Here is a 25,082-nt window from a genome sequence, read left to right on the forward strand (position 1 = left end):
GACAGCAAAGGGCCAGAGGTTGGATTTGAACCCACCTCTACCAAGTGAGGGTGACCCGAATATTCATTTTCAGTAGCCATGTAAACAGCTTAGTCTTCTTCAGAATAAGGCAAAAAGTAAAATATTTTGTGCATGTAAACATAGTGGCTGTAAGATGATCACACTCTTTATAGATGATCAGATTCACTTACTTGGCCATCGTGGTGTTGACTTGAGTACGCACAAGGTCGATGTACTGATCAATCTGGGTCTGGAAGGAGAGAGGATGACTGAGTGGGTGAGCACTTGAAAAATAATTTGTATTACTTAAAACAAGCAAAGCTTCATTTTGAAATCCTTCTACCATTTCTGAGAACTAGAGAAAGCTAGGGGCCAGGACTCTGAGCCATTCGGTTAATGTATAACTGAAGGAGGCGTTTCGTTAATTGTCTTGAGTTGGGTCAAGAACGTTCTCAGTGAGTGCTGGGCTCTTGCCGCCAATTCGGCTTTGATAGAGTGTGGTGTACTCTAATCAAATCTTATCTTTGCTGGTTCTATCAATGTGTAGTCCAGCATGCACTGGGGTGGATTGTAGCGATGACAGTGTTGGAAACAAGATGAAGCTCTTTAAGCATCTCTGGATCTTGTTCATGGGCAAGGGTAAGACGGAGCATGAGATCAACAGGAAAATTCAAAACAGCATCAGCTCATTTAGTGGGTTAGGGTACACAGTCCACATTACTGAGAAGAAGAGTGGCCACTAGGAACAAGTATAAACAAGGTGGGATGACACATTGTTTCAGGCAGACCCTGTGTTTAAGGAACAGGACAAGGAACTTGGACATTAACAAGGAGCTACGAGGGAAACCCCTCCTCCATCACACTGAATGAGGTGGGTGGGCTCACTGTGGAAGAATTATGGGCACATCCAACTGGGAGGAGATGCCAGGGCAAACCCAGAAGAGAGATCATCCAGATAGAGTGGTTGAGAGCTAGCAAGAGGTGCGTCTGCTGGGCTACTTTGGTTAGCTTGCTACCACCATGATATGGACCCAGATAAGCGGCAGAAAATGGCTGGATGTCTGGACGGATGGCCGGTCAAACCAACTGACCAGCTGTGCAGCTGAACCTTTACGTGGCGGTGCAAGTCACAAGTTTCAGTTATGATCAGATATTTTTTGGTGTAATTGCACCTGATTTCTAATTTCCACCGACCTCATTGCTGAGGTTAACATTTGAAACTTGAGTATCAAAGCATAAAAACAGTCACAATGAGAACATTAGTCCAAATGTTAACTATAAAAAACAAAGCAGCAAGGAGGAAACATTAACTGTGACCATTAAGAGACTGTGCTAATGAACAAAACTAAACTTCACAAAGCCTGTGCCAGACAGTTGATGAGTATAATCTCCTAAACTCATTAAAGTTCCCATTTGGCATCAAGAGCATCAACATGGTAACCCCCCCCCGATTTGCCCAGCCAGTGGAATGACTTCATATTGAGCAGCTGGGCACTGGACAGCAACAAGAGGGGCACAGAAAGCCCTCAGTGTGTGGAGAGAGTCATCCAGTGAGCTCACTGCTGACGGGTACGTTCTAACAACTGATGTGATCCCTGCTCTCGGGGAGGGTCTGAGACTCATTTAATGATCTAATAGATTCATCACGACCTGGGACTGACTCACCTTGTTCTTCTCATAGATCGGAGGCACAGCGAAGAGGAGGATGTCAGCTGGAGAACAAAAGGGAGAAAGATGCGTCAGGGAAACATATAGACAGGTACATTACAGGGGAGCTATCTTTGAGGCTCCAAATACAGATTCACATAGGGCAGCATTGTCTAGACAATCAAAACACCTGGTGCGTTTCAGCGATAGCACAGCTGGTACTCTGAATGTCTGAATGTTCTGTTACGAGGTAACTGTGCTGTATTTGACACGCTGACATTGGCCACTGACAAAGATGGTTTATTTTGGAAGCTAATTCCCAGATCGTCCACACACACACACACACACACACACACATATGTGTAATATACATTTCAGTATAAGAAATGCGGCCTTAACTTTTATATGCACCAATTCTATTAAACGTAAAAAAGGCATGAAGCCCAGTTTCATCATAACGCAGATCAAAATAAATATGTCAAAATGCTTTTTTTCCGGTTGAAGAACCCAAGACTTCACTGTGTCTCCTCCCACTTCTGAAACCAAACCTGTATTTATTGATTGTTTTTAAAAATATGATTACATTTAGGTGCACAGAGTACTGACATTATATTATTACCATAGTATTATCTGTAACTTTAAGATATCTTGTCTGTCTTAAAACCCATGTCAGTAAAATGCTCATTAGTAATTTTACATTAATCTTTCAGTTGGTGCTCCACAGCAAAGCCTTTAGGTCAAGTCAAACTACTGGACCACAGGGGACCAAAGCATTGTGGGTAATGAGTGGTATCCATTACGGGACAGTACAATGTGGTCACAACTCCTTATACAACCTTACAGCCACTGAGCCATGTTGTCAACCCACTGTACAGCTAATATACTTCAATTGATTTTTAGCCAATGTCTTGCTAACATTAGCTAACTTAAGATGCAACTATATGTTGCTTTTATCTTTTAAGCATCAAAATGTCTTTTCACATAGACTAGCATAGCACATAGCATATCTGAGTACAGGAAGGGGAAGGTTGGCCGAAGCTTGCTCAGCTGTTATTGGAGCACAAAAAGGGGGCTGGACTTAGGTCTTTTTGTCTTTGCTATCGGTCCAATGAGATCTGTACTTCCTAATTAACCCCTCCTGTGGTCTCAGTCCATTAGAGATAATTAGAGAAACGGAAGAAGAGAAAGTAGCTGTCTGTGTGCCATTTATAGAGGTTTACAGTAAAGAACAGCACAGACTGTATGACATTCACTGCTAAAGAATCTTAATAGGTGAGATTTTTTCCATTCAAGGTTGACTTTAAATTGAGAAATGCAAATTCTTTTAAGCGTGAGAATTTCAGTGGGTAACAGACACATGGCTCTTGGTTCCCACGGTGCTTACCAAGGATGAGAATGGTGATTCCATTGAAGACAGCTCCTACGTAGGTGAACAGCCACATGACCACAGCCAGCTGGTGAGAACAACAAACAAAGAAGGCCACAGGGCGACTCAGAGAGGTCTAGCATTTTTAACATCCAATACTTCATGTACACCTAGTTCAGCTTATCCGAGGACATCATACTGTAAATTTGCAAATCATGTCTTAAAAGTCATCCCATGCAGGATGTATAGACTCATACAAACATAACCCTTCTCAATCATCACTTATGACCCACTCTGAAGACCCACTCTGAATGTTGCATTTACAAACAGCAATAGACAAACCCAGCAATCCTTTAAATAGAAGTGGCCTACACAAACTAATAAACAGGCCAGATAAACATTGATGGTTCACATGGTAAATTCTGAATAATCTCCATTTCCACAGCCCTATAATATAACACTATTTATACTTTCATACTTTTTTTTTTATTTAGAAAAGTTTTAAATGATAGAATTTATATGTATGTGTGATCAATGAGCATGACAGTGGTGTTTTCCAGGCTGATCAGAGCAGTGAAGGAGCTTTGTGCTGCTGATCTCATATACAGTTCACAGTATTATATGTGGACTGAGTATTATGGCTGCTCAGCTGATGTTGAGATTGACAGCAGCTCTGCCCTGATGGCTGGTTACTATAATCTGATAGGCTGGCAGAGGCTGTGCTAAAGTGCAAGCAGAGACAAAGCTCCCTTTCTCCCCCTTTAATTCTCCCTCTCTCTGCTGTCGTCTCATAACTTCTCATGTTGATCCGGGGCTGTCCAAGTAGAAAATAAGTAAGAACAATTTTCTTCCCCACACAATAAAAACGGTTGTGGAGTTCAGACCTTGGATAAAACGTGGTTTATATAGCCAGTTAAGTCATTAATCTTACAGGACACACCTCACTACAACTGCAAGTGTTTATATTAGTGAAACAAAAGCAGCTGTGAACAAGTTCCAAAGATGCGACTACACGCCCAGCCAGGCAGGTGTTTTCTTGTGTAGCCGGATCAGACCTCTTGTCAGGGCTGTGTAGGTGTGGACAGACTGACTGTTAGCTCCCTGATTCTCCGGGTAGCTTTGCTGCACCTGTTAGGGAGGGACAACTCATGCATTGTGCATTGGCAGACTTTTAATCATTCAGAATAAGCCCAAAAACCTGTGTGGTTGTGAAGAATAGGTTTGAACTTTGTCAGCTCAACAACCCATATTTTTTGTCTTTTAAAAAACAGAACTTTTAAGAAGGCATGCAAGGCTTCCTTGCATTTCCACTGTACTTTAGAAAGTGGGATGTTTTGGATATACGTCATTAAAAAAGGCCACAGCGGGACTGTCCTCGTTTTTGTGTGCTGTCTGGTAGGCAAGAGAAGTAAGCAGTTGTGGGACAGACAACAATAGAACAGATGGTGCTGGTATCGATTTTCTATCATAAATAAGGGCAGAGCTGGGTCGGCACAAACTGGTTGGAGGTCGAGAATGACGTCTACTACACACATACACACATTTTTTGTGTCTATATTATTGTTTCATCTTTGTGTTTTGTATCCCTCATTTCTTCTTAATTTAATTTAAATAACCGTTGACAACCAAAGAGAACATTATCCAATATTTCAGAGAGAGAAGAGAATTAGAGACATGTTCAAAAAATGAATACTTTCTGTGCAGAACTTTTATTCCAACCCCCATTAATCATCTCACGACCCCTTCGATTTATCTTGTGACTTGGGATGATTACAGGGGCCAGTTTTCTGCAGGATAACTATGTTTTAATTTTGATATAAGTAAATTTTTCTGAGAATACTTATGTACATTTTCTTAAGAGGGTTTGAATGGACTTGTAATGGATAATGTAATGAAATATTGATACAATTCTCAAAAACACTATTGCTTTTTGTATTTAAACCCCAAAGCGCTAGATAGCAGTGTTGTAAATGTAAGTTGAGGGCTATGATGTTGATGAACTTCATTACTCAAATTTGATGCATATAGTAGGGTGTTCTTTATACTATGACAGTTTTCCTAAAAAATTTGATTTAAAAACAAAAACAAAATTGCAATACTGAATTAATATTAAATCGTAACCTCTATATTGTGATATGTATCGTATCGGTGGATTCTACCAATACACAGCCATAAAGGTTTCTTTTTTATATTAATGTATTGGTATTTTTACTTAAGTAGAAGATCGGAATACTTCTTCCATCAATGCCTTTTTGTGATGGGATGACACATGCTTAATCTAATATTTAAGGGGGCAAGGGGACAGTTTGTACTACAAAGACTAACTTTGTAAGATCTAGGTTTAAAATGAACAAGATGTCAGTTCATATTGAAAAATAAAGATGAGCAGGCAATTAAGAAAGTTAACATTACAAAGTTCTGAGGGCTATTACTTGATGATGCTTGTTTAAAGTATATAAGATATTTGTTAGATTTGCTTCTCATGGTCATGAATCATCAACTCATTTATTCTGTCGTCTCTATTACCCTTTAACTGTCCCTACTATCAACTATTTACTTGTATTGTTATCTACAACACTTTATTTCAGCTCACTGCTACAGTAATGTGGTTAAGTTTCATTTAGATACAGGGGAGCTCTTAAGTGGAATTCAATATTACATATTGTCTCTCATTCACCATCTTTGTTGACTTTAAAAAACACTGGAAAATTCCCAATTATGATGTTAACTGTTCTACTATAACTAGAATTAGAATAATTGGTAAATATAGATATTTTTTCTTCCTCAGTTTATTTTTGTAGTAGGCTTTTTATCCCTTGTTTTTACTTAATGAAATCTTAGCCACGGTCAAGACAGACGTTCCTAGCAGGTCCCAGAGAAAAGCTGAGGAAAGCGGCTGCTCTTTGATAGAGGTGAGGCGGTTAACCAGTTTGTCTTCATCTTTGACATCTTTTTGTAAAACTGTAAAATATTGTTTGAAAAAGATAAAGCATACAGGCCAAGATCACAGGGAAGGAGCTGTGTTTCATGACAGCTAGATAATGTGTGTGATCCGATTGTAGTTGCTGTGCTACATTCTCTAAATAATTATCATTTAACAATATAATCATAATCACTGGGGTTTATTTTAACGATACACATCAGATTCTGACTATAATTTGCTTGATTTCCCCCTTGTGATGATTAGTTACCACTGTACCAATCAGAGCTCTAAAAAGGCTGCACCCAGGAGAAGAGCCTTTATGGGACAGAGTGGTAATAGGTTCCCATTATAAAGCAGACTAAATGATTAGAACTCAATGATAGTGGACAGTGACTGAAGGGCTGGGGCTGCTTACCTTCAGGGAGTCCACAAGGTCCTCCACCAGGAAGAGGCGGCTCATCTGCTTCAGGGCTCGGTTGATGTAGGTCAGACTGGTGTCCACGTGCTTGCGGAAAGTCTCCGGAGGGATGCTGACATCCTTATCTATCAGTGTTCTGCACAGGGGGGAAAGGAGGAGGGTAAGGTGAGTGCAAAATTAGGCTTAGTGTCCAGGGCCAAAAGTGCCGCAGGAAAACATGCACTGTGGTGAGCAGCTGTAAAGAGGAAACTAACAGGAGGATTTCATTCTTTCCTTTTTCAGAATCTGCGTGCATGTTGCACAAACTGACCAGATTAATCTGCGTGAGGTTTATGGGGCTGTTGATCAAGACCAATGGCACAATGATTACTTGGGTAAGTCTAGAGATTTCTTACTTTCAAAACTGAGTTTCTAGTCTGTCCTCTTGGAAAGCCAGGCATGAGGTTTTGAAACTTAAGTGGCTGAAGAGTGGTTTCAAAACTGAGAATTGAAACAACTTCATATTGTTTCCCATTTGGAATGGACCTACCATGAAATTATCACCTCAGCTGTTTCCCCTGTTGCCTCGCTTATTTGTGATCTGGTGGACTTTGCCATCACCGTGTGAATGTGTGTGAAAGGGTGAATGTGGCACGTAGTGTAAAAGCGCTTTGAGTGGTCAGAAGACTAGAAGGTGCTATACAAGTACAGGTCCATTTACCATTTACCAAATTTGTTGTAAATGCTGTTGCACTGTTAATACGATCTCAAAACTTTTTTACAATAAGAAATACTGTTTTTATAAAATTGTTGTGTACTTTCCCTTTTTTCTCAATTGCTGTTAAGTTGCAGTCAGTGAAACTCAACACTTCCTGCACAGGTGATTCACATTAAAAGCTTTCAGCAGCTCAGAGGGCATGTTTCTGGTGAGCTTTAACTTGAAATAGTTGCAGGAAGCTGTGTTTTGATTGAAAAAAAATGTTTTTAAAAAAAGTAGAAGGGACTCATCAGTTAGTGGATAAAAACAGCATTTGTTAAAAGGAGAAACTCAGAGCAGCAGACTGTTATTGTACTGATGGAATTAGTGCTGTGGAAATGTAAACTGCAACCAAAATTTCCAATGTGAACTATTACAGTAAAGGTAATTCCACCCCCACCCCCCTCCCATTTTAAAATTATTTTTGTTTGTATTGTTTTTTGGGCACAGCTTCTATTTGGGTTTTCATTTTCTGAATGCTAGGCTTTAATTTCTAAGTGCTGAAATAATTTGTTGTGTTCAGCTGAGTGTTGAAAGGACCAGTGTGTAAGATTTTGTGGCATCTAATGGTGACTGAATGACCAATCGCCTTCCAAGTGTGTAGGAGAAACTATGGTGGCTGCGATACTCTTGAAAAGTGCTAAAGCCCCTGTCTAGAGCAGGTTTTTGGTTTGTCCATTCCGGGCTACTGCAGAAACATAGTGGTTTAACATGACGGACTCTGTAGAAGAGTAAATACTCTCTCTGTAGATAAAAACGGCTCATTCTAAGGTAACGAAACCACTTTGGTTTAAGAAAAAAAGCAATTTTTGCACATGGGAACTTAAGATGGGCATCTTCCATGAACTAAATTATTAATGGAAAACATAATAAACATATGAACTGATAATGAAATCTGTTAGTTGCAGCCTAACTTGAGAATGTCCATAGCAGTGAGTGAACCAGGAAAAAGAAGCACACAGCTTTCAACTTCATGTTACTGGGTGTGCAGAGGTAAGTATCCATTCCAGCTGCTCCAAAGTAGAATTGTGCTTTTTTCACACTACTGCAAGAATTTTCTCCTTTTCAGGAATATATGGCTTAGAGGCTTGATGAACTATGAGGAGGATTTAGTGTTGCGCCTTTGAAGAGGAGCTGGACTCTATGAAGCATGCTACCGGGATCTGGCTCCACCATAAAAGTTGTTCTATAAATAAAAGCAGGGAAGGCAGAGGTTACATCAGGCACCGCCATGCCAGCCTGACCTCTAACATTATGAAACTTAGCAGTCTTTGAAACTGCTTCTGGTTTAATGGTTTTAAACATGTGGCAGTGCGAAGCAGCAACATGGCTTGGTGTATAGTTATATCACAATCAATCATTTATCCTCCTTGTATTATTCCATACAGACGGAGAGGATATTACATTTTTTCTTCAGGGTTACTTCAGGTTTTGTTCTAGAGTGCTGCAGACTTTGCAGCAGCACATGCAAAACATGTGAATGTTTTTGTTTATTAAGCAACCTAGCTAGTTTCAAAGTTACTTCAGCTACTATCGTGAATCTCACGTCTCCAGAATGTAAAGATCTTGAAATTACTGCATGTTTAAAATGGGAGCTCGTCCAGGATATTGTTAAAGGATTCCCTCTACTCCCCCTCATAACATTTCCTTTTGTCACTCCTTGGTGTTGCCTTATCAAGTCTGACCACCAATGCTCTGTTTCAGGGACTGTTTTCACACAGAAAAAGTCCTATGAGAAGCACAGACCACTTTGCCAAACAAGAACAAGTAAGAAAAGGTCAAAGCAGTGTTGTATTCAATTTCCTTCTTACTTGAAGGGGTGTCCATCGCTAGACTTCTGCACCGCCTGGATGACGGACTTGTAGATGCGGAAGGTGATGGTGACGCAGAGCAGGGCCAGCAGCAGGTAGGACGCCACGCTGATGACGCTGAAGGCTGCCAGCGACAGCAGCAGCAGCATGGACACGCCGAACACCAAGCCCGACTTCTTGGGGTCTCGCCAGTGAATCAGATCCTTAACTACAGAGAGGAGATGGAGGGAAGGGAGTTAGACTGGGATATTCACGATTTTACACGGGGCACAAAATTAGCACCAGCCAAAAGCTGCAGCAACTATGGGAGAAACCAGATATTTTGAGCATTGAATACCAGTACAAATTGTTACTGTAATTGTAACTGGTGGCTTTAATGAAAAAATATTGGTAATGGCAGCCATTATCAGCCAGGCCCAGAAAAATACACCCCCTACTCTGCAACTCTGGCCCAATAAAATATAAATATGCACCATAAATCTTCTTCGGCATCTGCAGTTAAGACTAAGGAACACGCATTGCTGTAGTTTCATTGCCGTTTCATGTTTGTTTGCATGTCTTGTGAGGAGTCGTGCATGCAGAAGTGATAGCCTTATACAAGGCGGTTATGTAATGCTGGAACGGGTTGGCACTCTAAAAACTGCCACTCCTTCCCCGTGCGTGGGGCAAAAGGGGGCATTTAAAAAAGCCTTGTGTAAGCGGTGGAGAAACTACGTGGACTGGTGCCTCAGGGACAGTTCGGGCCTCTGCTCCTGTGAGTTTAATGGGAACACACGTTATATAGGACCTTCACACACACGTCACAGAAAACTGAAAAGAGCTAAAACAAACTATTTGCTTTGACATAGGACACTGGACTCCCATTACAGTCAGAAATGTATAAAGCATACATTTCATTTTTTCAATGTTATTCCTTAGCTTGTGCAGTACAAAATCAAAAAGACCTTTGTTGTTTTAGAAAGCTTAAATCTCCTTAGAGACCCACTATCTTTTTGTCCTTCGCCACATGGAATGCAGAGAGAATTTTAAATCCTTTAGATGTTACTGACTGTGACCTGGGATTTTAAAAGCAGTGAGAAGTTGGACTTGTTAGAGATGTCTCATGTACAGTATGCAAACGTGAGTTAACAGAACATGAAAAACACCTCTCAATATGCTAAAAACACTGAATAAAGCAGTTCCACCTTAAAAATCATTGTTCTCCCACGCTGTTGGACAGACAAAGGCCGTCCCGAAGGGGCTGCGAGCCGAGCTGCTGCTAACGTTAGCACAGCTTGTTTCTCTGATAACTTAAGATCCAGACGTCCGATGACTAAAATCCTTCATCTTGTTCAAATCTAGAGTTAAACAGCACCAAGATCTAAACAGTGGATGGTAACAATGTGGCTTCAGACTGGATAAACAGTCAATGTATGACAGCTTCTGGCAGACAACCACAACGCTGACGCAGGCACAAAGGGGATATGACGCCAGTGACAGGCGACCGGTGAAACACAGCGTTACCTGAATAAAATGACATTGTTGGAAACATTTGGGATAATGTCTGTACACATCTCAACTACATATAGAACATAGAGCTAGAGTTTATAGACAGTTTAATGTCGAAATGTTACAGATTATAGCTTTAATTAACTGAAATAACTGATGACTGATTAATCTATCTTAAGTGGTCACTCAGCAGCGATGAATCAGTTTCAGTAGCTGGGAAAAGTTTGCTTTTCTCCCCTTTTCACTAGACCCTGTACCCTGTGTTTTTTTGTGTCTGCTTGATTATTAATTTCAGAATTATCAAGTTATAACACAAGCTTGTTTGTTTTATCATTGTTTCATAGGATTATGATCTGATTTTGTGTGTGATGTTTTGTTATTTTTCTGCCTGGGATGTTGGGTTAGATCAGCTGCTCCATCAGAGATAGTGAAAACGGGTTTGTATCAGTGTGTCCTAATAGCTGGGAGGGGAGAAAATTAATTTAGATGCTCCACTTGTGTGAGTGACCATGCTTATACTCTACTCACTTTGTTGGAACATACCTTTTTCACAGCAGTCATTTTAACATTAAAAAGTAGGGCAAACACAGGTGTTACGAATACACTAATTAAGGCTCCATTTCATTTAGTGTAGCGGAGCCTTTCCAGTGAGCCAACTTGCACAACAGCAGCTCTCTTTTACCTGAATGGAGTACCCTGATAACTGCATAGATATTATATAAGAATGTGTACGAAAACAACAATGAATATGAAACATTTGTTCTGTTCATGTTATACAAATGTTATCTTTTGCATTATATTTAATACCACCACATGGCTTGTCCGTCTCCTTTTGCAGTTACTTGTTTACTAACAAACAAACAAACAAACAGAGTGCTCGGCATGCCAAGACCTGAATCCGTTTACAAGAATTGAGAGAAAATCATCAGCAACACTGTTGCGCAGCTCAGACAGGAACAGAGAGAGCTCTATTGTTCCTGATTCTGTCTGTTGAACCTACATTGTGTAAAAACCTCATAACTCCAGTACAATACAATTTTCCTCCATCAACTCAGTGGGTTGACAACATCAGGGGACAAGTGGATTCATAAATCCCTTTTCAAAACTAAATTAAAGACATTTAACTGCACGGTGGTCAAGCTGGAACTGCCCTGGAGATGTAATGTTTTCATCTGACGGCAACAATGAGAAGGGTTTCCTCACCCTGCACTGCAGGGGTATGCGCGTCCTCCTCCCAGCATGCTTTGCTGCCGGTACCCACAGGGAGGCAGCCGGAGCTTGACGGCCCTCGTTCATTATCCCCCCCCCGTCTCTGGGTTTCTTGCCCTCGCTCTACTCTGCCGAGGTCCCAGTGGCTGCTGAGGCGCAGTGGCCTGCTTTCACTGCTGCGCACTGCTCTTAAAGCTACACACACACACGTCCTTCCACCGCCATTATAAGTGAGCAGAAAAGTGTAAAAAAGGTGTTTGCCAACACCTTACAGGACTTAATTTAATAGGAATGTAATTAAAGCCTCTATGAGGAACTTTCATGTTGTATTGATTCTGGTGGCCCCTGCGAACAAATGTGGTAGTGTTTCTACCGCCTAGTTTCATTGATTTTAAGGTGAATCCCACCCGGAGGCAGGCATTAAAGCTGCAGAAGGTGACGTTAATAAAAATAACTTTGTCATATGCACTCAAACTTTCACTATATCCTGACAGTAATACATGAGACAGATAATCTGTGATGCTCTCTAGTGTCCTAATGGCATTTGCAAGAATCTACCGGCCTGAATGAAAACAACCAATCAGAGCTGAGAAAGATGTACATATAAGATGAATCTGTAGCTATAGCTTTTTTTTTTCACTCAGTTTGTAGCACTGGGTGTAAATATACTGAATACTTTGTAGAACTATTAAATTATTGCAATACATTATATATATATAAAACAAATAACTACATAGAAATAGCCAATGTTCTCTCTGATGGCGTTTGTTTGTGTAAGTCATATGGAGGCATCAGTATTAAATTGAGACTGTTTCATAACCAGTTTCAGATGTTCCAGATCTCCACCATGAATTTAATCCACACATTGTACAACAAATGTTGATCTTTATGTGACTGCAGGTCATGGTTGTCACCACTGATGCAGTGAATAGATCCATATACCTTGTGTCGCCACGATTTAAGCCATCTGCAATTTTTGTCTAGCACTAGCAGACAGACAATCAGTGAACATTAAGGACCAGTGTTCCCACTGAACTGGTAGTTGATCTACAGCACATTATCCATTATCACGCTGACCAAACATTCTGGCACCAACTGTTCTACTTGTCTGGTGAAATAAAGCTGATGGAGGCAAGGGATAATTAGTCCAGTTAATGAATCAGCAAATACTCTGACAATTATTGGATTTATTAAGCAAAAACTCCAACAGATTGTCTGGGGGCAGCTTTGATGCTTTCCTGTTTTATATCATTGTAAATTTAATATTTTTGACTGTTGACAAAACAAGACAATAGTAAAGTTTTCTGGCAACTATTTTGGTAATTTTTTTAATATTTTAAAGACCAAAAATTAGCAGAAGATTCAGAGAAAGGTTGTTGGGCTAGAAACCAAAACAATGACGGACAGCCATGATACATTATGAGCAATGTAACTACTAACTGTTCCAATGTAGTAACTGGCAGTAAGACAAACCATTACGCCCATTTGCTCTATTTTTTATGTGACCCCATTACAAATCCGAAACAGAGGTTATTGGCTCTGACTAAAAACAAGATTATAACCGTAAAAAACAAGACATTACAGGTCCATGCCAGACAGCTTAATGGGGAGTCAAATACCAAACTCTGATCTGATCCAGGTTCAGTTTGATTCAAGTATTTACATGTGCCTCACCTCCGCTTTACAAATCTTCACACAGAGGATTAACAGAAATCTGAACAGAAACGGCTGGCTTGATTCAAACTAATCTTCCAAGCCCTGACAACAGGTCTGGAATTAGAACTAGCCCACAAAGAAATGCAGAGTCACTTTAAGCTGAAATTTATTTTTATTTTTTTGAAGAGGGATTCTTTTACATAAAAGCTGTATCACAATGGGGCTAATGTCAAGCATATCCAGCATGACAACAGGCACTCCAATTGAAACAAACTCACCTAGCCAAATGTACCCCGCCTAATAACCTACTGAGTTGTGGAGCAGCACTGCAGAGAAACACTAAAATAGCACAAGCTCATGGCTGGAGGGGGAGGATTCAACAACACAGGCTCCTCTACAGAACGCCACACAAAACAGAGCTTCCTCTTCAACACCAGGTTATTAATATCACAATTAGGAAACAATCACATTATGTGCACTGCTAACAAGCTTCACAGAACACTGAACATAATAACTTTAAAATGAGGCTTAACTGACTGGCTTTCCCTTTGTGCCTCTTCTGCACACTTTCCCCTAGTTTCTGGTTGCTAGAACACCAGCACTCTGTTCTCTGGTGTGCCAACTCTAAGTTAAAGTATTCAACACATGTAGACGTAGCACTGAATGCGTTAGGATTACTGTCTGCATACCAGCCTCTGTGCATATGTTTGTGGAATGGAGATCATGTTTGCAGAGACGGGAGGGTACTGCAGACCTGCCTGCTGTTACTCCTGAAAAATAACACCTTTTAGTAAACTGATGCATGGAAAAGGGGCTGGTTTTTAGCAACCTTCATATTCAAACTTTTAGAGAAAAAGGGATGGCTGGACCAGGATGAAGAGAGGATTAGACAAGTGAAGACTGAAAGACCTGGCAGCAAACCAATTTCCCAAGATGGCATCTTGCCTGAAACCTGAGAATGAATTACGGCACCAAAATAATTTGCACCTTAGTGGCCTTAAGATATGCATTTAGTTTTTGGACCACTTTGTTTTTTTTGCACCATGCCTTGTCATCGTGTCATGATCTGCACAGAGTGAGCTGTGGAAAGGCAGAAACTTGACACTGGAGATTGACTGTAACCCGTGACTTCCAAGGTTCTTGCAAGCCAACACTTGTGCACCATATTTAAACCCCGACCCACTCTCTGTCAATGGACCACTGCCCGGCTGTAAAGGACAGAGGGCAAGAGAGGGTCAAAGGCTTGAATGGAGTGGGGATCACCAGACCATATGTAGCCTTAGTGTCCATATAGGACACTACACTGTGGGTTGGCTGCTATAATCTCTGATAACTGCAGACTCTACAGGTTCAGTATACTCCCAAACAAGCCCCTATGACCTTTTGCAGTTCAATAGATGCATACTGTTGCCGTTGCCGTAACCTAGTATAACTTTTAATAAAAAGTATTGAAACCACCAGTACCAACTTTGACAAGCAGTGTTTGATTATTTAAAAAACACAAGGTTTTCTTCCCATTTCTAGAGAAGTTATGGACAAGGTTTCTGCTGGACAGCGACAATATGTAACTACCTACTCAACACAATCTCCTCAAACATGTCACAGGAGGTGGGCAATAGAATATCCAATGATATCATTATCGTCCTAACTTCGAAATGCCATTGAGCATAACATGTAAAGCCAAAGGTTGTGTCCTTAGACATTGAGAGGTATGTCTCTCTCAGGGGGGCTGTGTCTGGTATTCCTTATTGCATCAGGCATTTAGACATTCTGACACAAGAAGATCTGCTCTGATTACCAGACTGCTTTTTGGAATTTGAGGCCGCACATGTGCCATCGTGCTGTAATAATTTGCACTATACTATGGGCTTTGTTAATGCATGCCAAAACAGTGGTCTAGTCTCAAGCAAATACTTGAGAGGGTCAGAGTCTGATCTACAAAATGAACAGCAAATATTGCCGGCAGATGTTTGCTTTTCACATAAATATAGGTATTAGCGTATTTGTTGGTCAATAAGTAACAAAAAATAGAAGTAGAGTACTGTACTGAGGAGAGAAGACATTGTGCTACTCTAAGAAGCATCTACTCTGAACCTCCAGTAGATATTCTATTGTGCCTTGATAATGTGACTTTGGCTTGGCTGGGTGCACCAACAAAGACAAAGACAAATGGCAGATTATGCATGTGAGGAATGGGATTGGGTAAGTAGACAAACTCAACAGGAATCAGTGACAGGACAAATGTATTGCTTGTGAACCAACACTAATACACTGGTAGTTTCTGGGAAGTTTTGTGTTTGTATCTTTTTCCTTCTTCATACAATTACTTCTTTCACTTTGTGCATGTACAGAAAAAGGGGAATCCCTCTGAAGCCTTCAAGTTGAATGCCTTCATAATAACTGTATGAAAGAGTGTGGCCGTTAAGAACAGTTAAACACTTTTGAAATCATTGGAAGCATATTAAGGCCTTTATGCCCTCCTAGTATACCTCCTTACTGACAGGCTACTATATCAAACGGCAGGCTATACTCCACAGCCTAAAACAAGGATATGGCTGGGAAGAGGCCAGTCTGCAATCATGGCTTTTCATGCCATCATATGTAAGCAAAAAAAACAATTTTTTGAAAAAGGAGCAGGCAGTTACAAGGTGCAAGTGAGAAAGGGGGTTCTTCTGAGGTGACTGCATGGGGTTAGCAGGCCTACTGCCCAGAAGGAAGAGGTGTTACCTGATAAGTGGGTTAGTATTGCTGTCAAGACATGCTCAGCTAGATGATAAGCTTCAGCCACCCATTCGTCGATGGCTTCTACCTCTTTGGAATACGTGCTGTCGAACACACGGTTGCTTTGGGAACATGGAGGATTAGAAACTGAGGTAAAGGAAGACTGCTGTATAGATGGTGCATTGGGGTTAGCTTTGTCCTCGTCAGGAACTTTCGACTGGAGAGACGCTGCTTCGTCCTCCTCGTCTTGACTGCTGCCCAGCTCTTTGAGAGCACTGATGGTAAGCTGTTCTTGTTCAAGATCCATCACCATGGTTGGAGGGGACTGAGAAGGAGGCAAACCAGTTTTGCGGAACTCATTCTTAGGTGGAACACCTTGGTGCATGTTGTCAGGTTCTTCATCCTGCCTCGATTTCAGGCACTCTCGCATGAACTCCACAAAGCTATCTGTAGGCTCAGAAACAGAGCTGTCAGGGTCAGTGCTTTCTGGGCTGCTTGTTTCTTCATGTTGTTCTGCCTTAGTGTCCTGCTGGATCTTTGAGACAATTTTCTGTCCTGGGAGGGAGTTGGCCATATTATCTGTAACAATGTCAGTGGTCATTTTCTTACAGAAATCTTGCTCACTGATACCAAGTGTCTCACTTTGGAAAGAGGAATATGGATCTTGGGGATAATCTCTTTGAGATGGCTGAACTGGCTTGGGGGAGGCTTCATCATCACTCACTGAAGTGAAATCTTCCCGATTTAGACTGTCCTCTGGAACATCATTTTGTGCAGTGCTTGCATTCAGTGTCTCAACTTGGACTTGAGTAGGTTCTGAAAGAAACCGCTCCTTAGCACTGATTAGCCCTCTGTCTTCAATGTCATCAAAGGGAGAGGATGCATCATAATCATAATCAAATGATTGTCTGTCATATATATCATCTTGCATGAAGCTGGTTTTAGAAAGGGGAGCTGCCTCCATATAAGCCTCTTTTACAGCCGTGTTGCTCTTTTCATCCACTTTGGATTGGGTGTAAGAAGACGGTTCCATGAACGCAAGATCTGTCTTGCAAGGTTTGACCGGGATATCTTGTGCTTCATCTGACCACTCGTCCTCATTGTCTGGAAAGTCCACTTCTTCATTTGTGACAATGGAAGGGGAGGTTTCATAATTTATTTTATTGGAAGTGGTCTGTGCTTTTTCAGATTGTGCTTGGGACAAATCACATGGCAAGTCTTTTGAATCAGTTTGATTGGGTAGGGCCTCAGGTTTTGATGCAGATTCCTGATGGACTGTTCCAGGAAGAGATTTGAGTATCTTGTGTTTGGGAGAGTATTCAGCATCAGAGTCCACAGGTGAGGATGGAGGTGAGTAGCCTTCCATGAATTCAGTTTCTATGGGGCGGGTCTTGGGTGGTTCATGTTTACTGTCCTCGGGCTCTGGGGTTTTTGGAGCCTCCCTGGCTGGGTCTTTTACAACCTCATAATCCTCATCTTCCTCTGCTTCAAGCTCCATCTCCTCATCACTGTAATTTGGCTCGTCAGTCTCAATAACATTGATCGTGGGAACCTGCATTAGCTTCCTCTCAGACTTTGGTGGAGGAGTCACGATTTCCTCAGTGGGAAGATTCGGAGCTGCAGAAGCAGGGGTAGTGGTAGGATCATTTGAAACTGCTGAATCAGAAGACGAAGGAGGAACAGATGCAGGAACAGAGACACCATCTTCTATGACAGTATCATCTGAGTCTCCTGAGCTGTCCGCTTCACTTGCCTCTGTGGGCTCCAGATCTCCGGTCCAAGATGGCTTCTTGTCATCTGTCATATTCTGTTTAGCATCTGTGCCAACTGGTGGAGATGGGGAGTCAAAGCCTGCAGGAGGTGCAGGTGAAGCTGGAAGCACTGAATTGACATTTGATGGAGGCTGGACACCTGATTTGTCCTGCTGATCCCACATGTAGGCTGTTGGCAAAAAGCTGAGGTCAAACTCAGACTCCTCCTCGACACCGGTCTGCTTCTGTGTGTCACCATCATTCAGTTTTGGAGTTTCAACAGGAGAATCCATGAAAGCATCAGGGACACCGGCAAAGGCAGCAGGAGCATCAGGTATAACTATGTCAGTCTTCTTCTCCTCCTTTGATGTAACACTGTCTGAAGTCAAGCTGCCTTTAATTAAATCTACAGCATCAAAGTCTGGCACAGGAGGTAAATGAGCCTTCATCCACTCTTCTGTTTCTTCAAATTCATTCACTTGTCTTAAATCTCCAAGTACTTCAAAGGGAGATTCTGGTGACTCCTGATCAGCAGAACCTCCTTTTTTCTGGACAATTGGTGCAATTTTCTCAGTGGGAGATTTGGGGGTCTCAGTGGGAGATTTGGGGGTCTCAGTGGGAGATTTCTCATGGTGGCGGTCTCTGAAGTGAGAGAAACCTCCATCGCTTCTAAAATCTGGTTCCTTCTTTTTCGCAGCAAGAGCTTCCAGTGCCTTTATTCGCTCTGAAACAGGGGACGTCTTTATCGGCGAATCCGGTTGTCCATCTGGCGGCCCGGCTTCACTCCCGTAATTACCAGGGGTGAATGAGCCAGGTTGAGAAGGAAAGCGAAGGGACGTTGCTACACCTTCGCAAGGCTTGTCGGAGCCCAGGACCACTCTTTTGTCTGCATCACCATGCATGAAGACCGACAGTGATGGGGAAAAAGGAGGGGAGGTCATATAAATCACAGACACTGAACTCCCATGCACTACTATTACTATTACCATTATTATTATTATTATTATTATCATCATCATAATAATACAGCGAGGCCTTAATATTGCAGCCAAAGCGTTCATGCATTGCATCATGGAAATGTAAGGTAGATTCATATAATGGATAGGACCACTTTTCGCATGCTGCTCTTAAGTTCTCCACAAAGTTGCCATCAGGCAGCACTTAATATGGAACTTAAATGATCTGAATGCTCAAAGGAAGCAGCAACAGAAATTAAATCTCACTGACTGACTTAAATCACCACATGGCTATGGTGACTGCATGTCAACTGCAATCTATATAGCAGGTGCATATGACTTGCTATACACTTGCAGGCTTGAAAGCAGGTTCTTTTTGATTGTGTTCATCTGTCTGCTTGTTAGTGAAAGTTTCATAAAAACTAAAAGGGTATTTAATAAATCAGTCAATACATCGTTTGACAGGGTTTTGATTTGGAAACTGTTCTCTGTAGACATGTGCAGCTAAAATAATTATGGTGATAACCCAGGAAGTCAACTTAAACATACAACTGTGTCAACCTTTGTCCTCAATTTGCAATTTTCTAAGAAAGTGATTAGATGACTACTTCCTCCATACAAAAGTCTTGAATATGTCACTGAATATAAAAGTAAACCTCAATTTTACATAAACAAAAACAAATGTCTTAATATCAGCAACTTCACCAGAGTTGTTAATGGTGACTACACAGCACACCTATAACTGAAGTAACAAAAAGGAATGAGATATAAAAACGCATCTCACAAAACAAGCCAAAAGGTCAGAAAGATAAAAATAAAAAAAACTGCCTGTACTTAATCCCTTATTTATTTATTGTATTGTATATTAAAATGCATTAAATATTTTTTGCAAAATAAAAGGTTGATGTTGTTGCTGGATCTTTTTTGCAAAACAAATGGCTATAAATATTTTCCAGCTAGTTCACTATAAATTGAATGAGTGCCATCGTGACAATGCCAGATAAATTAAATAAAAAACAGTAGAGTAAACATCTCCCCAGTGCACCTGTGGTCTTCAACAGCAAACGGAATGCAACACACCTATTACATACTCAAACTACATACCAACTAGAGAAAATGTTGCTAGTAATTGTCCAAGAGCACAATGTTCCCCAGCAGTACTTTGAACAAAAGCAGCAGCCTGAAACCACTTTCAGTTTTAAGAAATGGATGGTCAGTAAAATTTACACTTCTGTCCCTCTTTGTTTACCTAAAAGAAAAAATTATCTATGAAAAACAACAACAGCTCTATCTGTAAAATGCAAATTACAGTATTTTTTGTCAACAATGTCTCAAACCCTTAAGAATTTCATTCATTGTTGTGGTCAGTTACATGGTACATAATTAGTATTTGTTAACTGCCTATTATAACATCAAAATTATATAATAAAATGGTGAAGAATATGCAAAGAGTTAGATAATACTGCTATCCTTACACAGTCAATCGGGTCATTTAAACACCACCATTTCCTCAGCCGCGCAGCTATGGAGGCTTTTACAGTCACTATGATGGCGTGCCCCCCTACCTCCCTAGCCAGGTGGCCCCGCTAACTATCCTGGAGGCCACAGAATTCCAAAGATGTTCTAGGCAACTGTTCTGACAATCACATGATCCCTTTCATCTCCCATGTCATTTTAAACACCCAACATCAAGCTGTCATGACAGGGAATTGGCAGCTATTTTTGGAAATTAACATCAGCTGCCCAGCTCAACCTGTGCACGAAAACCTCTACTTGCTAATGAATCACTAGTTTTGTGTACTTAATGCAAGATACAGATCTGTCAAGTGAACCTTGCCATGCTAGCTGTGTTGTTGGCATGACCCCACCCCTCCCCTGCCACTGTGTTGACAGACTTTTCCACTGATGCCCAACTGACTGGTCCACTTTGTCTTGGAAAGGACTGCCACCTCCCCTGCACCACAATACAATGCCTTGTTCAAACTAGGCCACATGAATGGACTTTCCATCTCGCCAACAGCGTTGTAGTCCTTTGGCTCTGTACTAGTAAACAAATTCCAAAACAGCTAGCACTCAGAGGATACATCCATGGATGTCAGACACGGCCAGGCCTACTAGACTTCCAGAGGGAATTCAGGAGTGGCTTTATGAACGTGGTTCAGATAAAACTGTCAACAACTTGGCTTTGTAATAGGCCACTAGTTATGTACCATCTGCCCAATTGGCCCCAGTGGCCTTCCACGTCTCATTTATGTAATCTGCTTTCTGCAGTAGGGTGATTATGTACGTGGCCTGGGTATGACAATCATCTGTTCTTATCTTATGTAAAAAGTATGTACCTTCATTTATCAATGAGACAATTTACCTTGTAACCCCAGGTATTGATTTACTGACAATCACTGTAATGCATAAGCCAAGTCAGATATCCTTGCTGAGAAGCAGATAAGTCAGTAAGAGTTTGAATTCCACTGGGTGCAGTTCTGCCATTCCTCACTTAGAGTGAATAGGTTGGATGCTTGTGACATAAATGTGTAACGGTAACGTGTAACTCATGATATCATCTATCCCAATCTATGTCTATCCTAACAAACACTGCTTTCACCGTGTTGGCTACCATTTGTTCACACACTGATTTAACAAAATCATAGCACAAAAAGAATCTGAAAATAAAGAAGCAAAACTGTTCAAAGAAAACCTATTTTTTTAAATGCTTAAGCATGGATGTGAGACATGCACAAAGCCTACGAAGCCATAAGCAGGTAGTGGGGGTGGAGGGCGAGCAGCCACAGGCAATGGCAGGGCCCAGGCAACTGGGCAGTGGATGATATCTCCAGTGCCACTCATCCTCTGGGGGCCCGGTTGCTACTGGGGCTGAGGGAAGGGGGGTGTGGCTCCGATACTAGGGCAGCAGGAAGGTAGGACCACCCTCCCGGGACACCAACCTGATCCATTTTTAGGTTTCTGCTCTTGCGCACACAATGTGAACTTGAACTTCTCTGCTTTCTTAAAATAAGGTGGCAATCTTGGGATTATCTTGAACCTACAGTGAGTGCTGCTGACCTAAATAATGCTTGCTAGCAGGCTGTAAAGACTGAAATGGATCAGATTGCTAGCAGCTGCAGAGGCGAGGTTTTACAGGACTAATTCTTGATGTCTGTAAAAAATTCTGGAGAAGGGCGAGAACAAGCAGCATCTATGTGAATACCTGTGTAAGCTCTCCTGGTTGAGCTACTGCTGCTCAGACTGTCTATGCACAGATACAGTTCCTGCAGCACTAACAATAAACTAACAATGAAACCTGTCAATAGGTCAAGATGGCTATTTACGGCATGAGCTAGAAAGGTTTCATCTCAAGTTGCAGTGGGGGATGGGGGTGGAGGAGAAAATTACCAATGCCATATGTCATTGAAAACAGGAGCCGCTATGCTGCCCGGCTAACTTACAATTAGTGTGGCAACTGACGGTCAGCAGCGTTGGAAACAGATGGAACAGCATGGCACGGTTTGTAGGAGGAGGGGCAGGTAAAGACCTGGGAGAGAACCAGGGGTTAGGGCTGGCGTTCAGTACGTTGTTTTTTTTCTTTTCTTTGCAGGTTTGTTCTATTTTTATTGGACTCTTAGTGACGAGCGGGAGAGGGGCACTAGAAAAGGAGGGATGAAGTAGAGCCGTACAGCAGCAGGCCAGCGAGAGAGTACGAGACAGAGGGAGAGAGCAGGCGAGCAGCGTAAGAGAACCATACACTTGCCTTGAGGAGACTGAATGAGAGATACAGGCGAAGAGGAAAGAAAGGAATCTGAAAAAAATAAAGGACAGAAGAATGATCATCCTAGAAGAAGTAGTAAAGAACTCCTACCCTGTGCACCCATTCAAATAAAGGCATTCAAATCAAGATTGAACTTATCCAGCCTTAACAACTCTATATACTATACACAAACTTCAAATAGAGACCAGAACATGTTAACAGAGATGACCTATGAATACGCTCTCATTGCTTACTTCAGTAAACCTACGATAACTTTAACACATGCACTTATATTTGCTACGCAGGCAAGACCAAGAAATTTTACTTAAGCAGAAAAAAGCACTTCTCATTTTGCTTTAGTGTTGCCATGAGCAAACAGAAGTGCTTCAAACAAATAAGCTACAACCACTATTTCTTCTTTAGTACTTCTCACATACATGTTGCTACAATAGAAACCAGCAGGACACAAAGATTAGAGTTGTTCTGATACCAGTACCGGAAATGCCTCGGTTACTGCCTAAAATGATGGATCGGGTATTGGTGAGCATGTCTGTGCACCAATCGGATGTCATGTAATTTATTAGCCCATTTTTACCCCCCAGGATGGCAAAGAGAAGGCCCGCTCCCTACTCTTTTTGAAATATCTTTTTAGGACTTTTTTGCCTTTATTTTGATAGGACAGCTCAAGGTAGGCAGGAATGGGTTAGAGAAAGACGTGACGACACGCAGTAAAGGGCCACAGGCTGGACCTGAACCTGACCTGCACATGGGGCGCCAGCTCCACCAGGTGAGCTACCAGGACGCCACAAACAACCCTACTGTGACTCATATTGGCTTAGCATAATATTCTCACCATAACCCTAACCAATCTAAGCAACCGCCAAAAAAGGTAATGGGTAATTGCCAATCAGAGTCAGAGTAGGCGGGTCATGTGCACTGTGCATTGGATTCTACTGTTCTAGGAGAAAGAAGAGTTGATTTCTAGTAGCTAGCTAACCTTTTGCAGTTTTACTTTACTCGGTGTATGCATTTGTATCGGATCAGTTCTCAGATACAAGGATAAAAAGGGTATCGGAACATCTCTAACAAAGACTTAATGTACAATATATGGCTTGTTTTCAAAATTGTTTGGTCTAGGCCCCTTAGTTTAGGGTAAGCTTAACACTCCAACAGTTTGTCCTTTTCCTGTTTCAATGTGACAATGCCACTCTGCACAAAGCCAACTCCATACAAAATGAGTTTCCCAGTTTGGTGTGGAAGAAATTGTCTGGCCTGCACAGAGCCCTGACCTCAACCCCATCCGACACCTTTGGGATGAAATGGAACTCCAACTGTGAGCCAGATATTTACCCAAAACCAGTAGCAGACCTTACTAATGCTAAGAATCAGAAGAGAGAAGGCTGGGACATCAGTTTCCACATACTTCTGGGCAACCATTTCTATTTCATGCTCTAGGACATTACACCTTGCACTGGGAATATAGCCTCCATCAAGGTAAAGAGGAAGTTTTCAGAGTTCACAAATCATTCTGCTTTGTCATCAGACAGGCTGGTGAAGCCAGGAGAGACGTATCTTGAGTCATGGGTAAGGACTGAAGATATGTGAGAGCTTCAGGTTTACTAAGGGAGGTGTGGCATCTCACTTCAGTTCAGCTCAAATGGAGTTTAGACAGGCTGGGCAGGTTGGGGTTGGGGTTGGTGAAGCATTCCTTCTCTCGGATTCAGCTCAAATGGAGTTTAGACAGGCTGGGCAGGTTGGGGTTGGGGTTGGTGAAGCATTCCTTCTCTCGGATTCATGCTATTCATTCTGCTATCCTCTTAACACACCACACCTTCATTTTTTAATCACAATGAGAGCTCTTGATCTTACTTGTGTTCCCACATTTGTCAGAGATGTACTGTATATAGTGTATAGTTGTAGAATTAAAGCATGCATACATGTCTTGGATCAACAAATCCATGACATCAGATCATTTGAAGAATGCATTTTAGAATCAAAAATTGTTTCACTATTGACAAATTTTCATGTGCATTACCTCATATCTATATTACAAGTTACAAGAATACAAAGTATGTAAGTATGGGAATAGATAGAATATGACTAGACTGTGACTCTATAGAAATAAAACAAGCCAACATACAGATCTAAAGAGGACTGCACAACTTGAATACAATCCAATACAAATATATGAATGATAACTTATAATAGATCAGATCAGTGTGGACTATGCAGCCAGTCCAGAGAGGAATATAAAGGAGCTGTTTAATCAGTCTGCTTTACTAAAAATGTTTTGGGGGGCAAACAAACTGAAAAAACAACATCTGCTCCAATGAACATGTTAGTGAACGGTTCCGTATTTACAATTCCAGAAGACAATGGAGCAAAGTTAGCTTGCCAGTGATGTTGTGTTTCTTGCCACTGTACAAGGCCAATATTCATTCTCCTTTAAGCGCTGGTTTCTACCAGTATCTGGCTCCACTTTAATCCACTAGCTGCCCACTCTGTCCATCGTCTGATTGATACTGGACAGCAGAGCGTGTAGTCACTTTACCAGAGCTGCCTGTAGCTGCTGGAAATAAGGCTGAGGAGATCAGAGTCTGTATGCCATACAACCAAAACAATGAGCAAAAAGAGGCTGAAATACCTCTGTAGGGCTGA

At 41.5% G+C, this 25,082-nt stretch overlaps 1 protein-coding gene across 3 annotated transcripts in view; it reads right to left on the bottom strand.

Moving 5' to 3' along the window:
- Positions 1–25,082, bottom strand: part of rtn3 (reticulon 3) — a 36,329-nt gene that overhangs the window by 4,128 nt on the left and 7,119 nt on the right. The window contains exons 2-8 of one of the 3 annotated variants that reach the window (XM_051428529.1): positions 22,428–22,475; positions 15,982–18,612; positions 8,902–9,109; positions 6,352–6,490; positions 3,032–3,101; positions 1,666–1,712; positions 192–250 (exon numbers count right to left, since the gene is read on the bottom strand). In XM_051428529.1, coding sequence (XP_051284489.1) covers positions 192–250; positions 1,666–1,712; positions 3,032–3,101; positions 6,352–6,490; positions 8,902–9,109; positions 15,982–18,612; positions 22,428–22,475 — 3,202 coding nt within the window. The remainder of the gene's footprint in view (positions 1–191; positions 251–1,665; positions 1,713–3,031; positions 3,102–6,351; positions 6,491–8,901; positions 9,110–15,981; positions 18,613–22,427; positions 22,476–25,082) is intronic. The other 2 variants (XM_051428530.1, XM_051428531.1) reach the window with 2 other exon arrangements.

Source organism: Dicentrarchus labrax, unplaced genomic scaffold (genome assembly GCF_905237075.1).
Source record: "Dicentrarchus labrax unplaced genomic scaffold, dlabrax2021, whole genome shotgun sequence".
NCBI lineage: Eukaryota > Metazoa > Chordata > Actinopteri > Moronidae > Dicentrarchus > Dicentrarchus labrax.